This window comes from Pelobates fuscus, chromosome 2 (genome assembly GCF_036172605.1).
Source record: "Pelobates fuscus isolate aPelFus1 chromosome 2, aPelFus1.pri, whole genome shotgun sequence".
Taxonomy (NCBI): Eukaryota; Metazoa; Chordata; class Amphibia; order Anura; family Pelobatidae; genus Pelobates; species Pelobates fuscus.
This window is the reverse complement of record NC_086318.1, coordinates 220,449,059-220,465,068: the sequence shown is the minus strand read 5'-3', so window position 1 is coordinate 220,465,068 and position 16,010 is coordinate 220,449,059. Positions and strand designations below refer to the sequence as shown.

At 39.9% G+C, this 16,010-nt stretch overlaps 1 protein-coding gene across 1 annotated transcript in view; it reads left to right on the top strand.

Moving 5' to 3' along the window:
* WDR27 (WD repeat domain 27) overlaps positions 1 to 15,730 on the top strand; it is a 501,316-nt gene extending 485,586 nt beyond the window's left edge. Inside the window, exon 22 of the mRNA XM_063443196.1 lies at positions 15,403 to 15,730. Coding sequence (XP_063299266.1) covers positions 15,403 to 15,450 — 48 coding nt within the window. The 3' untranslated portion in view covers positions 15,451 to 15,730. The remainder of the gene's footprint in view (positions 1 to 15,402) is intronic.
* The last annotated feature ends 280 nt before the right edge of the window (positions 15,731 to 16,010 follow it).

The window sequence follows — 16,010 nt, the reverse complement described above, 5'->3', positions numbered from 1 at the left end:
ACCTGTACAGAATTAAACTGAGATGAGCATACGGGAGGGCTCAGACAACTGGTAGTCTTTGTCCAGTGTTCTGTCTAGAAATTGACAAAGATACACCATCTCCCAAGACATGATATTTGTAAATATCTCTACATGCAATGCTACTTTCAAAACAACCTGGGTGTTATTCAGACTGGTAATGGCCCCTCTAATTACAATAGCACACAATCATATATGTGCCAAAGGCTATATTGCAACCCAACCTCACAGCCCGATATTTTGCTTGGGACATTACTGATGTACTGAATTAAGAATGCCATCTCCCTTCTTCCTGTTGCTCCACTTTGTTTGTTATTCCACTCTAAATCCCTCCACCCGCGTGGCCTGCCTATTCGTTTATCCACACCCACCAGTCCTCTTGATCCCGCTTCCTCCAGGCATCACCTATGGTTTCTGCTTTTCCTCTGACAGGTTATAAATTCTTTTGTTTCCTTTACCACTTCCTCCTAGATGTTACCCTCACGTAAGCAGGATATTCTTCATATTTTGTGTTTCTCAATTAGTTAAATAACTCTTTCTATGATTAAGAATGGGAGAAAACGTTAGTGGTATAAAAAAAATCCTAATAATAATTATACATCATATATAAATAAATGTTATCATACATAATTATGGCTCCTATAACATAAAATTGATTACTTGACTTCCAGAACTCTGTTCCCACTTGTCTTAAATTGTCTTTTATTTTCAGCTTGTCAAAAAACATATATTGTTCTTCTTTTAAATATTTTCCATAACATCTATCCCAAAAAAGGGCCTGATTAGTTTGTCATCAGAAGTGTGGGCACAACTTTCCATGGCAGATAACTACCCTGCCAGCCAAAATCTGTTAGATCCTTTCCTGAAATCCTGAATTCATATTCTAATTCTGAACTCTTAGTGGTGGTTGTAAACCTTGAGGAACAATGTGGCAGGTCATGGTAACTGGTGTCTTCACAAAATGTACAAGTAACCCTGCATTTGCCATCATTTTCCCTAGTTGTTCCTGGACTTTATTTTTCTTCTGTAGTCCAATTAATGTATTCAGCCTCTATTTCTCTCCACTCAACCATAGTCTCATTCTCTCTCCAACTCCTCGCTTGTCTTACTCTTTTTCAACAGATTTCTTTTTTAAACTGTATCTAAGGTGTACTTTTACTTTAGCAACAGTGAATTTGTATATTACACACAGTCAACTAAAGTATATTAGTTTTGAACATTGCTGTTACATTAGTGATGGCAAATAAGTGATTCAATAAAGGTTTAGAGAATTCCCATTTATGATTTAGCTTTTTCTAGAGCTTGTTGCCAGAATAGCTTACTTTGCCAATCCAAACTTCAAAAAACACATAATTAAGAATCATTGGCACAATGTCCCATTATTGGATAGTGAACCACTTTCTTCTGTCTTTCCATATGTTTAAAAGAGCACTAAACCTCAAGGACGGCTTAGTGTCAAAGAAGTATAGATTTCTCCTTGTAAATTTCAGTGGTGACATATGCATGTTTATGGTTAATATTATGACCTTTAAACAGCTGGCAATAAGACTATTCATAGTTCATCTAATGTAAATAGTACTTCTTTTGTTTTTACTTTGCTTTGGTTTTCAAACTTTTATACGACTCAAGTCTAAGTAATTACATGAGAAGTATAGCCAACATTAATAATGTATTACAAAAACACCTAAAGAATAACTTAAATTGCACTTTTCATGTACATGCATCAGAAAGAATTGAATTCCAAGTATTATTGTACTGTATGTAAAAACAATTATGTAATGTTTTATTGGAGGTCAATATTAAATACACTTTAAGTGGGCATTTTGCTTTGCTTATGAAGTATATAAGCTGATTAGACAATAATACTTGTTGACTTGCTCTTAAGCCTATAGGTTTAAAAGATGAAACTATGTTGTTGTTTTTTTTTGTTTTTTTTTAATTATTCTTTATTTTTGAAGTACAGATTCAAAATTCAAATACATGTTTCCTGTATGACATTTAGCATGAGAGAATATAACAAAGCATAGTTGTGAGTAGTCATGAGGCACTGCACTTTTTTTGAAAAAAATGTTTTAAACAAGAAAACAAGAATATAAGAGTTACACAGCATAGTAAGAGGCATAAGTAAAAATAAAGGTTGTACTGAGGGACAGTATTCCGATATCGGGTAATGATTAAACTAACATGCTTAACACAGACTAAGGTATATCCACTGCATCAAAAGTATGGTCAGCTAGAGAGGCTGGTATGGCCTGTGACATCTGTTATTAAGGATATGGACATTGCTGGTGCTATTTTCTCTTCTGTGTGTGATTTGGAAGCTCTTATAACTTGATTAGCCTCTTTCTGCCTAATCTTATAGATCATTCTGCCTTCCTCACTCTGTTTTTTTTTATAATTACTAAATATTAACTTTTTGTTTTTTACCATTTTGGCCACATCTGCGGAGTACCACAGTGGTTTCTTGCTTTTACTGACAAGCCTAATGCAATTTTCTGTTGACTTCAGCAGTGCAACTTTTAAATAATCCAATTTCTCTTGGACTCCATTTAAATTGCTCCAGTCTGATAATGACTCCTTTACACATATTCTAATTTTAGAAAAGTGTATTTTTCTAAAGTCTAAAACTTTTGTTTTTGTGTGGTGTGACTCAGTCACTGTTCTTATATTAAACCACACTAACTGATGATCACTGGATCCTAAACTTTCACCTACAGTAATATCTGATACCAAATCTCCATTTGTTAACACTAAATCTAGTATGGCCTCTTTACGAGTTGGCTCCTCAACGACTTGTTTTAGAGACAATCCCAGTAGGGAGTTTAGAATATGTGTGCTCCTAGCACAAGCAGCTATTTTGGTTTTCCAATTCACATCAGGAAGATTAAAGTCACCTATGATGAAAACTTCCCCCTTTATTGTCATTTTAGCTATTTCCTCAACTAGTAGATTATCTAACTCTTCTATTTGTCCTGGGGGCCTATAAATCACACCTACATGAGTTACTGTGTGATTACCAAATTCTAACATAACCCAAACGGACTCTATGTTCGCCTCACTAACTTTTATTAGGCTAGATTTTATGCTATCCTTCACATACAGGGCCACCCCTGCCCCTTTCTTGCCTTCCCCGTCTTTTCTATATAAAGAGTACCCTGGTATTGCTATGTCCCAGTCATTTTTATCATTATAACATGATACCAAATCAAAGGTAAGTAAGGCAAGACCCCGTGGCAGTCCGTGGCAGTCAGCCAATGCTCACTCTGGAGGCCCAAGATGGAAGCCTGGGGTGAGGCTACCGCTTTAACTGGATGCAGGAGCCCTGTGGGACAACCAGTGGGCGCAAAAAACCATCTCTGGGTCTCCAGACGGTGGTGTCAGGCCAACTGACAAAGTCTGCCTGTCACGCTTTATTGCCCCTTTATGAGTGACCACACCACCAGGTTCCCTGGTGGTCGTTGTCTTGGAGAGTGTCTCCTCTTCCTGCCCATTTTCCACATAGGCCTAGTTAGGTCTGCCCTATGGACTCTTGCTGAGGCGCCACATGGTAAAGTCCGGGGCTGGAGCAGTGATTCCGTCTGCCTGCTTCGGCCTCCTGTTTCGCCCGCACGCTTTCCCAGAATGTGGCACACAGTCAATCAAAGCGTTGCAGGAAGCTGCTGAGTTGTTGTCTCTGCTTGGAGTGGCCTCCAGTTACAATTACGGTGCCATCAGCTGCCATTTTAGGTGCGTAGAGTTGTATGCTCCTGTGTCCCAACATAGGGACCTTGTTGCATTTAGCCAGTCAGGGGACAACTCAGTTTCCGCCTTTTGTGGAATGTGTCCCCATTTCACTCTTTTGCATCTTTATCCCCCTTTTGAGATATCATACCCTTTGAGATCTTCTGTCTCTTATACCCCATTTTAATTATAGCATCCATTTTGGTCTGCCTTACCCTCCTCTAGTGTATTTTATCCCCTATTTGCCCCTCTTATCTCTCTTACTCCCATGTTTGTTGCTCTTACCTCACTTTGTGTCGCTAGCCCAGGGTTGGGAAAAATCATGATTTGAAAAAAAAATTACATTGAAATAGTTGACATAGTAATCAATATATATAGAGATATATAGAGAGAGAGATTACTATTGTCAGGATCAAGACAGGGATCCAACACACAGTGTACTAAAACTATAAAGACGTATACCGGATCTTAGAGTGGCCGGACTAACATCCAGCAAACAAGGAATGGTCAGGGACAAGCCGAGGTCGAGGGAACGAGAAGACAGGTAAGCGTAAGCCGGGCCGAGTATAAGGATAGGAGAGAGAAGCAAAGTCAAGAAACAAGCCAAGTCAAAACCATAGAACACTAAGAGAATATAAACACTGAAGGGACAGGCAAGCTGAAACCACGACAGGGCAATGACTCACAGTAAGTGAGTACCTTTTATACCCTGTCTCTTTAATTGATATCCACGCCCCCAGAACGTCCTGGTTTGAGATTTCCCGCGGGTCGTGACGTCATGACGTCGGCGGAGTTGCGCCGCGTCATAAAAGGGGGCAGGGCTATCGCGACCGGCGTCCAAAGTGCCGAAATTGCTGGAGAAGAAAGAGGTGTGAGTGGCAGGTACCATGACAACTATGTCAACTATTTCAATCAAAGTGTTTTCAATAAATGTAATTTTTTTGTGAGCAATCTTACCAATACAACTACTGTTTTATGGATTGTGCATTTCACAAATACTTTGCATTCAATACTTAATTTCTAACTCAATGTCATAGGAAAAAAAAATAATCGTACAAGTGCAGCAAACAGTAACATATAACTTACAGGTACTTCGAGCTAGGGTATAAATAATCAAAACATGACATGTTAACTAAGGTCCATGCTAATTAGAGAAAACTAAGTAACCAAAAAAACAAAACATATAACTCAAAAAGCTTCCCATTTGGTGGGTCCCCACTCAGTTCTCAGTTTATTTTTAAATCAAATTGTGTCAGTACAGATATAACTTGAACAATTTGCATAATAGATTGTTCCCACCCTAAAGAGTAGTCAAATGCCTACATTCTAGCAGGCTCCCTTTGCATGAAAGGCACAGAAACTCTAGACCAGTGGTCTCCAACCCAGTACTCATGGACCACCAACACTCCAGGATTTATGTATTTCCTGGTTTTATTCCAATGGAGATATTGACAACACCCAGATTTCTGCTCTAGACTATTGTTTTTGTCTTAGAGGGCCTCATCATTAAGCTATACCCAAGACCCCCGTAGTAAGGGGTTCCACGTGTGGACTACTTTTTTTTACATTAAGGAAACACTAGGCAATTTAAAAAAACAAAGCAAAACACAAAAGAATACTGAGAATGGACTAACAACTCAAATGGCTTGCACTTCATTGGGTCATCACTCAAGCTAATGTTAACTCATTTTTTGCTATTACAGACAAAACATGAACCATTTACATATCAGACTAATCCCATACTACAGGGCAGTCCAGATCTGATTTTTTTGGCAAGCTTTGCTCTGCGTGAGAGAAAAATTGCATAAAATTATTTAAGCTTTGGTGGGCCTCATCAGTAGAGGCGGTTGATACCCCTCTAGCAAGAAGTTTCCACCTATAAGGGTGGTCCAGATCTGCAATTCTGGCAGGCTCCCTCTGTAGGATACACATAGCAAACCCAAAAATGTCTTCCGTCTTTGGGCCTCGCCAGTGTGAAAGGCACGGTGAACATGTACTCAATAAATTAATTAGCCTTTTAAATTAGGGAGACCCTAAGCAAGTGCACTGAAGCAAAAACTAACAAAATATATGATAACCTCTACCTAGTAATGATCTACCTCTAAGGCTCGCTGCCTAGGTGTTCTCTTTGACTCCGACCTCTCCTTCACCTCTCATGTTCAATCACTCGCCAAATCCTGCCGCTTCCATCTAAAAAACATTGCACACATCTGACCCTATTTAACACCTGATACGGCAAATGTGCTTGTCCATGCTGCTGTCCTCTCTTGCCTTGACTACTGTAATCTGCTTCTCAGTAGTCTTAGGTGTTCCCAACTTGCCCTGTTACAGTCTATAATAAATGCGGCGACGAGGCTCATCTTCCTGTCTCCCCGCACCTCCCACACCTCCCCCTTTGTAAGTCCCTCCATGGGCTTCCCGTAAGATATAGGGCACAATTTAAGATCCTGACACTTGCTTGCAAATCTCTACACAATGCTGCTCCCACCTACTTATCCTCACTAATACACAAATATGTCCCATCTAGGCCCCTATGCTCTGCCTGAGACCTACATCTAACTTCTGTTAGTACTCCTACCTCTGATGCTCACCTTACAGACTTCTCTAGGGCTGCACCGTTCCTATGGATGCCCTTCCCCTCTCTGTTAGACTCTCACCCAATCTCCACTCCTTCAAAAAAATATTTGAAAACTTACTTCTTTAGGAAAGCATAGTAATTAAACAGCTTTCCATCGCAGAACCCTGATTCTTCTCCTGTAACTGTCATCAAAACAAAACATTAAGCCCTCAATGAATACTATGCTAGCAACCTACTTTTCTACTCTACCCTTATCTTTTGTGTCACTATACCCCACTCCCTCTAGCATAAAAGCTCATTGAGCAGGACCCTCAATCGCTCTGTTCCTGTGGTTACAAATTCGTGTCTCTTTGTCCACCCATTGTTCAGTGCTACGGAACTTGTCGGTGCTTTATAAATAATAATAACAACAATTAGAATGGGCAAAACATACAACATTCAGTGCACTCTACTTCAACCTAACTTTAAAAGCTGATATTTTTATCTTGCATTTATTGGTCACCAGCAGCACCCTTGTAAAGTATGCATGTTTACGTGAGTCCAGTATTTTTTTCTAAAATACTCTTGGTTTTGTATGCTTCCCTGTCACAGCTGCCTCATTGAAACCCCTGTTTAAACCTTTCACACTAGAGAGCACGAGATGATGGATCTCCCAAGTAAGAAGGTTAATCTCAGAACAGCAGTCATTAGGTTGACTTCCAAAATAGACTACCTTGGTGTTGTGATGGCTTTTCAGTTAGTTTGAAGTGAAGTGCACTGAATATATATATATATATATATATATATATATATATATATATATATATATATATATATATATATATATATATATATAGTCTGTAATCGCTACCTGAACTGAATTGTAGTTTATATGGATTCAAAATAAACATCTCTACATGCTATTACATAATGCACTAAACAAAGTATTGCTAACACCATTTTTGATGACACACACTTACCTGATATCATTTATACTGTGCTGTTTTCAGCCTCACCTTTGTCTTGTTCTTTGTAAAGTTCATGCAATAAATGTGGAATTAATAAACCATTTCTGTTGTTTATAATTTCAAAGCAGTCCGAAAAAGTAGCAGTTTTGTAATTCTATTCGTGTATTTTTCTTTATCCTCTGTTACTTTACACAGGAACTATTTCAACACATAGTCATTTGATAACCTAAACAAGATGGGAACCACATACCTCCATTCTGTCTGTAGAGGAAGGGTGTTTATCTTTCCGTATCTTTTTCAGTAGCGAAATGAACACGTTAGAAACATATGGCTTTAATAATTTGTTGCTTGAATTTGTCGATGGAAGCTGACAGATTCAGCAGCATTGCACAGTTTTTGACCCAAAATATGGTACATGCAAGTTACTGTGAAGATTGATCTGATAAATGTCATTTCATATTTACTGCTATGGTGGAAATACTGCCTGGTCATTTAAATTACAAAAAGCAATATCTGTATGTCAGTTATTGAATTCAATAGGTCTATAACCTCTTATATGCCATAGGGAGGTTCTGCACACTGCATGTTAAAGTGATATACCCTGTTTAGCAGTCTATGGATTGTACATATTTCTATGCAGAATCATAGAGCACATACTCTTATATTTTAAATTTTATGTTAATACTTGATATTTAGAGCACATTTTAGCAAAGAACCCTGTTATATTTCACATATATAAAGTCAATAATTCTAGATAAAAGCCACGGCTAGAAATTACAGTGTAATTTTTTTTTTAATTCTTTATTTTTATTTGTGCATAGCGTGAACAAGCATATTTGCACTGCCACAACAACTGGTGTAAACAAAAACAGTAGTATGGCAGCAAGAAACATTGCACTTTTTTTTTTATATATAAACAGGAGTAAGTCATAAGTATGAAGCATGAAAGAGAGATATGCAGGTCTCAATTAATCTTATCAGGAAAAGTATGTGAGATACGTTTTACGTGCGTGTGGGTTAGACTAAAGCTGGAAAACCTCTCTATAGTGTTAGTAGCTTACAAAGTGGAAACACAAGACTTAGCTGTAGAAAATAGGTATTGCAAGGCTTACGTGTCTGCATTTTGATCTGTAAGGATAGCTTATCAAAGACAATTAAACATGCATGCAATTAGATCAACAAGGTTGGTGCTCAATGTGTAAGATTGTCAGTCCTGGACACTTGGTTTAGCAGGCTTAAACTGAGGGAGTATGGGCCTGGCGCTGAGTTGTCCTGAGACTTTATGCAGAGAGTCTCTATCAGCCGATGCCGTCTCTTGTGGGACAGTGAGCATTGGTCGGAGTGGTGTTGAAGGCTGCAGTAGCGGTGGGCAGTGTGAAGACATCCTTCCAGCCCCAGGCTGTTTTGTAGGCCTGCATCTCGTGCCACGAACTCTGAAACTACTGGAGCCTGAGTTTCTTCCCCTCTCGGGAGCAATGGAGGACCTGCTGGACTTTAGCCTCTTGCGGCGATAAAGCCTCATAGCGTGTGGCGATGCGTCCGGGTCTTCGCCCTTTTGGCCTTCAGCCCGGGTGGGCTCTGTGGTTTGGGGCTGTGTGGGTCGCCTGTCGCTGTGCCCGAGGGTACACTTCCCTGTCCCTGCCGCCAGCTGCCTCTCTTACCAGCCGTCCATGCAGGTTTCTGCGTGATTTGTGCTGCTCTCATGCGGTCACTGAGTTGTGCCCAGAAGCGGTTGAATATTGCGTTCAGGCGCTGAGCGGTGTCTTGTCGGATCGTCGTTAGCTGTAGCTGATTCATTGCAAGCAGCGTGTTGACGGCCGCCATCTTGGGGGAGCTGTGTGGGTGGCCAGCACTGCTTTCTCTTCGTTTCGCATCCCCATGTAGCTGGTGGCTCCGAACACACCGTGCAGACCGGGATGACCCCCACCGGTCCAGAGGGGGGGGGGGGGGTTAGGAGGTGAATAGCGTGGAGGTTCCATGTGCAGGGTTGCCCGCGAGGAGAGCGGCCGCCTCTCCCCTACAGGGTCTCAAGTAGGCCTCTAGTTGCTGGTGCCGGTTCCCGGTAAGTAGTGGGTTAATTACTGGTATCCATCGCTTTGCCCGGGTGTCACCCTCCAGGTGCTGTGCTTGCATTTTTTGGGGGGTCTTTGCCCCGAATTGTGCCATTGTGCTCAGGAGCTCTGTTGCAGCACGACCATGCAGCCTGGAAGCCAGGCTCCGCCCCCCAAATGACAGTGTAATTTAAGAATCAGTCTTACCGTAATTGGTAGACCAGGTTGTTCTTCTTGTTACACTGAGATATGGCAGAAATAACCATATGTAGGTATCTGCCAGTATGCGGTCACCAAGAGAGCTGGTCAGAGTGATAATCTACCTATCACTGGCTGTTATTGCTGGAATCTCCAGATTGAATGCTGCAAAGCAGTTTAATGGCATATAATCACTGTGACAGCCAGTCACACCAATCTGTGTAAAGAGCACTTGTAGGCTGTGTAGCGGAGCTCTGATACCACGACTAGGTATCTCCTCAAAGCTGAAAGAAGCACTATAATAATCCAAGACCCTTTCCCCCCAGCAACTAGACAACACATAGTTCTGGGAGTCAACTGATTTTATTTTGGTCACACACATCTTTTATGCACTGACCCCTAGCATAGGGTCTCTATATAAAAAATAAAAGGGTTTTCCTCCAAGGAGCCTCTGTTTCTGAGAGATAATTGAGTCAGAAAACTGTAACTCAATTATCTCTCCGTTACAGGAAAACATACAATATTTTTAAAACACCCCAAAAATACATATTAATAACATAGGAACCCCGCAAAAGTCATATCACAGAATAGCTTAGATCTCAGTGCTCACTTTGTTGAAATAGCGCTCAGATCCTTTTGGTGGTTCGGGAACGCCATTTGAATGAAGTTTTGACTGGTTGGCCACGGGGTGATGCCGCAAAATTGTTCCACAGAAAACAAGGCAATGACCATTCATCTTTCGGGGGTTTTCACACAAACACCAATGAATGCTCCCCCTGTTCGGTAGTTAATGCCTCCTAAACGCCGTTCTCTTAACTGTTCGGGAAATTGGATGGGCAGCGGTACAAGTTTCCCAGGTGTTCGCGGGGTTGCGTATCCGAGATACAGTTTCATGTCGTCAACGACCACGTACTGCTACCTGTATTCGGGAGACAAAATGGCCGCCAATTCTTGGAGCACGTGGATTCAGTTATACGAACAGCGGCCACACAGGGAAAGCACCCAAACTAATTGCTCATTTGTGGTTAACAGCCAGGGGTGGTTAGTGATTAGGAGGTGCTAACAAGGGGACCACACAGAGTTGGTTCGGTAAACCAAGGGGACTTTGTAAAAATGTGGGGTTTTTTTCTGCCTTGGGATAATTAAGTTAATGCATTATCTGCCTTAATTATATCACAGGCAGAGGGGAGGGATTGTGTACTGTATGTGGGAGTGTCATTCATTATCACATTGTTTTCATTGGTTTGTACACTTTTTGTCCCTGTACCCAACAAGGTCCACCTGGGCATCACCCTTGTTTGGAAACCTGCATCAAAGGCCAGCTGTGGCTTCCATTAAACAGACTTACTTCACCCTCAATCTATACTCTGGTCTCTTATTGGGGGAAACTGCTATATCACTACAAGGGATTACTATAATCACTATAATCTCTTGGATTCTCTGATCTCTTGTAAGAGCTATTCCTGCTTGACTCTCTGGAATAAGAGAGGTTCACCCACTGGAACCTGGAGCCTTGTTGCAGGTCCAGGGTGGTAGGAGAAGGCGAGACCCCAACCAAGCTGCGGTGGTTGTGGGATCTGCAGTGCTTATGGTGTCTGGTGGAGTGCTTGGAGCCCTGGGTCAACACTAGGAGCATCTGTCGGCAGAGGTCCCCAACCGGGGTACAGGAAGCTCTGTTATAGTGCCCCTCCATGTTTCTCCTTCACCCCCCACCCACGTTTCATCTCCCTCTGCCAGCCTCTCCACATGTCTCATTCCACCCTCCCAGTCACTCCGTGTTTCTTACCCAGCCCCTCCACGTGTCTCTCCCATCCACCCCCTCCATGTGTCTCTTTCACCCCCATACATTTGTGGCAGACACACACACACACACACTGACAGACACATATGTATGGGCAGACAGACACACACACTGACAGACACACACAGATACACACTGAAAGACACACACTGACAGACACACACTCACACTAACAGACACAAACTCACACTGACAGACACACACTGACTGATGCAGACTCACACTGACATACACACACAAACTCACTGACTGACAAACACACACTCACACTAACAGAGAAACAGACACACACACACTGTTGCACACTCTGAAAATTAAATTTTTTGATCATTTATTGTCATATTCCCGCTCCTGGCATCAGAGGGCACGCGAGGAAGGAGAGAGGAACTGCCAGATTATCCTCCCTCGCCTGCATCCAGTCCTCCCACGCCCTTCCGGTGTATTTTGGCAGAGTAGGCAACTGCCATCCCGGTAAGCAGGTGCCTACTCTGCCTCTCAAGTTAAGAGCTGAGTTGGGTGGCCCTAATGTAGCCAGATGGCTACCTCCTGGGCCCCCTGTGAGAGAACTCCCTGGGTGACGGGCCCGGTTGCAGTTGCTACTCCTGCGATTAGGGTAATTCTGCTACTGATTAGAGGGATACTATAAACACCAAACAACTTTAGCTTAATTGAATTGTTTTGGTGTATAGATCATGCCCTGCAGTCTGACTATTCAATTCTTGGCCATTTTGGGGTTAAATCACTTTGTTTAAGGAGCCCTAGCCACACCTCCACTGCATGGCATAGTATTAGGAATACAAATGCTATAGTGCCCTGGCCACCGTTTAGGTTACTGATCCCCAATTGCAGAGAGTAAAAAATATATTTTACTTACCTTTCCTCTATTATAGTTCCAGTATCCTCACTGCCATCCTCCCTCCATGGCTGAAATCATCATGATCATAGTCAATCCAATGCTTTCCCAAGGAGTGTAGCGCACATGCATGGAAGAACACTGTGCTGCACCAATCAGATGGCATCTCTGATTGTCTCTCTGGGGATTTAAGCTCTGCAATGACAGTATTGGCATTCTGCAGAACGGCAATGTTTTCAGCTACATGGTAAGAATAGGGAGGGGGAGAGTTTAGGGGGGCATAGGCCATTTATTGAGATCAAGCGGTATGTAGTATAGTGTCTCTTTAACTATTTATCACTTGGAAAATGATGGTGATTATGAGCAGAAGAGGCCCCCAAAAAAGACTTATTAATTATTTAAATTTTGTATAAGGTATTTTTGATAAATAAACCCAATGAAATTCTGAGAAACCACATAAAACTTTGAATAGATAATGAAGGGATGGCAGAAGTCCTAAACTGAAGCTATCAAATTGTACACTTAACATTGCATTTTTAAAGAAATGTTTTTACCAATAACCTACTTAAATTAATATTGCTGTATCATGCTAGAGAGGTAAAATAGAAAGGATTTTTATTACATCTTTTCTGACATTTTCTCAAGTAACATGTTCGCATTCAAATGGCTCTAGCAAGCTAGGAAAGAAAGTCAGAGGGAATGACATATATTTACATAACAACACAAATTGGAACTTTAGTTTAGTTGTCACTTACATTATTATAACAAATCTACAGTACCTTCAGATTTACAGAAGATGGCACTGTAGCCAAAAATTATGGGTTATTTAACAAAAATGGTTGTAGACCTAGAATTTGCCCCAAAATTTCATATGCGAGAGAGGGCAAATCCTCTTTACAATAAAGATAGTTTTGAGGGTCACCATAGCAATGCAGGTCATTTGGTTCTAAAGCACATACATATGGATTTTTAAATGTTGTGATTTCATAATCAAAGATAATTAGCAGCTCCGAATAACCACAGTTCGAAATGGCATCTTTCAAATAATGACATTGTTTTGTAATACTCTTTTTGGTGATTACAATTTTATTACGTACTACTTGATTTGAAAAAAAAAAAAAAATCCTTTTTTGTGTTACATGTAAATACTTCCTAGAGCCCTGTTGTCCTCCCTTTTTCAAACAAAGGATCTAAAGAGTATCCATATAATATATAATTTTAAGACAATTCTGGGGGTGTTTGGATGATGATATATACATGACATACATGAAAACAAAAAATAAATAAATGATCCTCCCTAAATCAATTATTTATGTTTAAACAATGTATAACTATTATATTGTGTGGCCTAAATATCCGCTTTTAAAATTAGTTTAGTTTTTTGAGATATGCATTACTAGGTATTCACTTATAGCAATGGTGGCACCAAACCATTTACCATGGCTCTCAGAACTTCCTGGTTTTACTTCTACGATGACATTACAGACCTGGGTCAAATGAGGGATTTCTAATCCCTAACAGATAAAATTAGAGCTTACCAAGCAAATCCTCCAGGCTGGTGTAGGATACCGAGCACATTGAAATGGTTAATTATGATTTAGTTCTCTAGAATTTAAAGCAATAAGATCCCTGTAAAATATATACTGACTGTGTTGGAATTTCACTAAAATTCCAACCCAGTCAAAAGATACACTTAGACAAACTAGGGACAACTTTGTCTCAGTATTTTTCCTCCACCTGACATTTCTAGACACTGGGCAGGTCTACTGCCATCTAGAAGGGTAAATCTCCAAGCTGTCACCAGTGTTGGCTGCAGAGTTATTAGCTGTATCTATAGAGGATCCTGTGGTCTTGCAGGATCGTCCATAGACTTCAATTAAGCAATAAGATCAGCTCCAGGCTACTAGTCAATTAAGTGGATACGGTATCTACCAATGCCTTCTTAAAGAAACAATCCATGCACCACAACTACTACAGTAATAGTGTTTGGTGCCAAGAATGCCTTTTGTAGTAGGTTTTAGAATGGATTTACTTCTTACCTGGAGTCCACTAGGTGCAGCTCCTTGCCTCCCCAACCTGAACCAAATAGTTAGCTTATATCTAGGACTTTCTTTTAACACGGCTGAGCTGAGTCATGCAGTGCAGAGCTAACTCATTGTCTGAAAATGTCAGCTGGTTGCTCTAGGTAAGCTCTGCACCTTAGCTCAGACAGAGACTAACGGCTGAGGTCGTTGGGACGGGGAACGACACCTGGAAGACCTCAGGTAAGATAAAAAGTAGAATCATTTGATTGAGCAGCAATGACTTGGTGAGAGGAGAAAGGCCTGTCACTGGCTGCAACTAACAAGTAATGCCTTACTCGTTAGTAGAAATGTACATAGAGAGAAAGAGAGGAAGCCAATCCAGTACCTGGTGAACTCCACCTAGGTGTTAAACTGTTTGATAATGGTTTAATACTTAAAGGTAATAAAAATGGTGGACTTCAGGCAGCATAAACATTTCAATGATATGAAGTGGTTTTGGTTCCTTGGAATGTTCCTTTCATTGTCTCTATCAAGCTGCTGATTTAAACATTAGAAAGTTTACTTGCTAACCCAGTTGTAATATTTAATATAATATGACTGTTTTCATTATTTTTTTCCAAGTTGGTTATTTTGCACAAATTGTACAAGATCTGTATCAATGCCACACAGTGACGGTTTATTTAAGAAAAAAAAAAGAAAAACATTATAGATTATAGTCTAATTTAGAATGTAAAAATTCTCTTAAGTCCTTAAGGACACATGACATGTCTGACATGTCATGATTCCCTTTTATTCCATAAGTTTGGTCCTTAAGGGCTTAAATCTTATTACATGTTCAAATTTGATAAATAATTACATCAACAATATAATATAAATATGTCAGTAGTACATTAAAAAGATACCAAAAAGTATGATGATTTTATACAATACATGTTTTACAATTATATTTAATACATGTTTTACAATTATATTTAAATTGTGTAGATTAGAACTTCCCTTAGTATTTGTATAATTCCGTGTCATATCTTTCTTCATGTGCCTAACAAATGTTTTATAGTTCCTTTCAGATGGTTTTAATTAAAAACAATAAAAGTAGTTTCCTTTTCTTTGATAATTACAAACATAACTTTTATATCACATTAAAAGCATATAACTTATGCCAATGAGTTCAAAGAAAAATATAATCTTTTTTGTTATGTGTTTTTTCTTCAGCTAACCACAGCTACGTTGGATGGAAAACTCCAAACATTTGTTTCATGACTGGACTTCTTCAGCCCTGGCATAAAGAATGTGCAACTATTTGTAGTTTATTTTGTATATTTACACTTTCAATCAGTAAATGAAATGCTAATTATTTGTTTTTGTTTTGAATGTGAATATAGCAAACCTATGAATGGAAAAATAAAAACTACCTGAAGCTTACTTGCAACTATTCTGAGATATCCATTTCATTGTATACATTAGTTCACATTTTTGGCCATAAAATATGACAAAATACATATCTCTGGTAACTGAATTGCAGTTTGCCATGTGAAAATTGTTCCATTAACGTCTAGCATAAAATTTAGTGGATACAACATACTTTGTAATGTACCGTGGACTTTATACTCTAAACTTTTAACCATGGTGAATTGACAATCAAAAGTACAATATTTTGGGACAAAATGATTAATAGGATTATTCACCGAAGTGAGAATTGTTGGAAATTCAAAGTGAATTTTAGATTAAAGACCAAAATAACCAAGCATTTTTTCCAGTTTTACTACTTGTCCTTCAATTTGAAATTCACTTTGAATGCCTGATAATTCTTACTTTAGTGA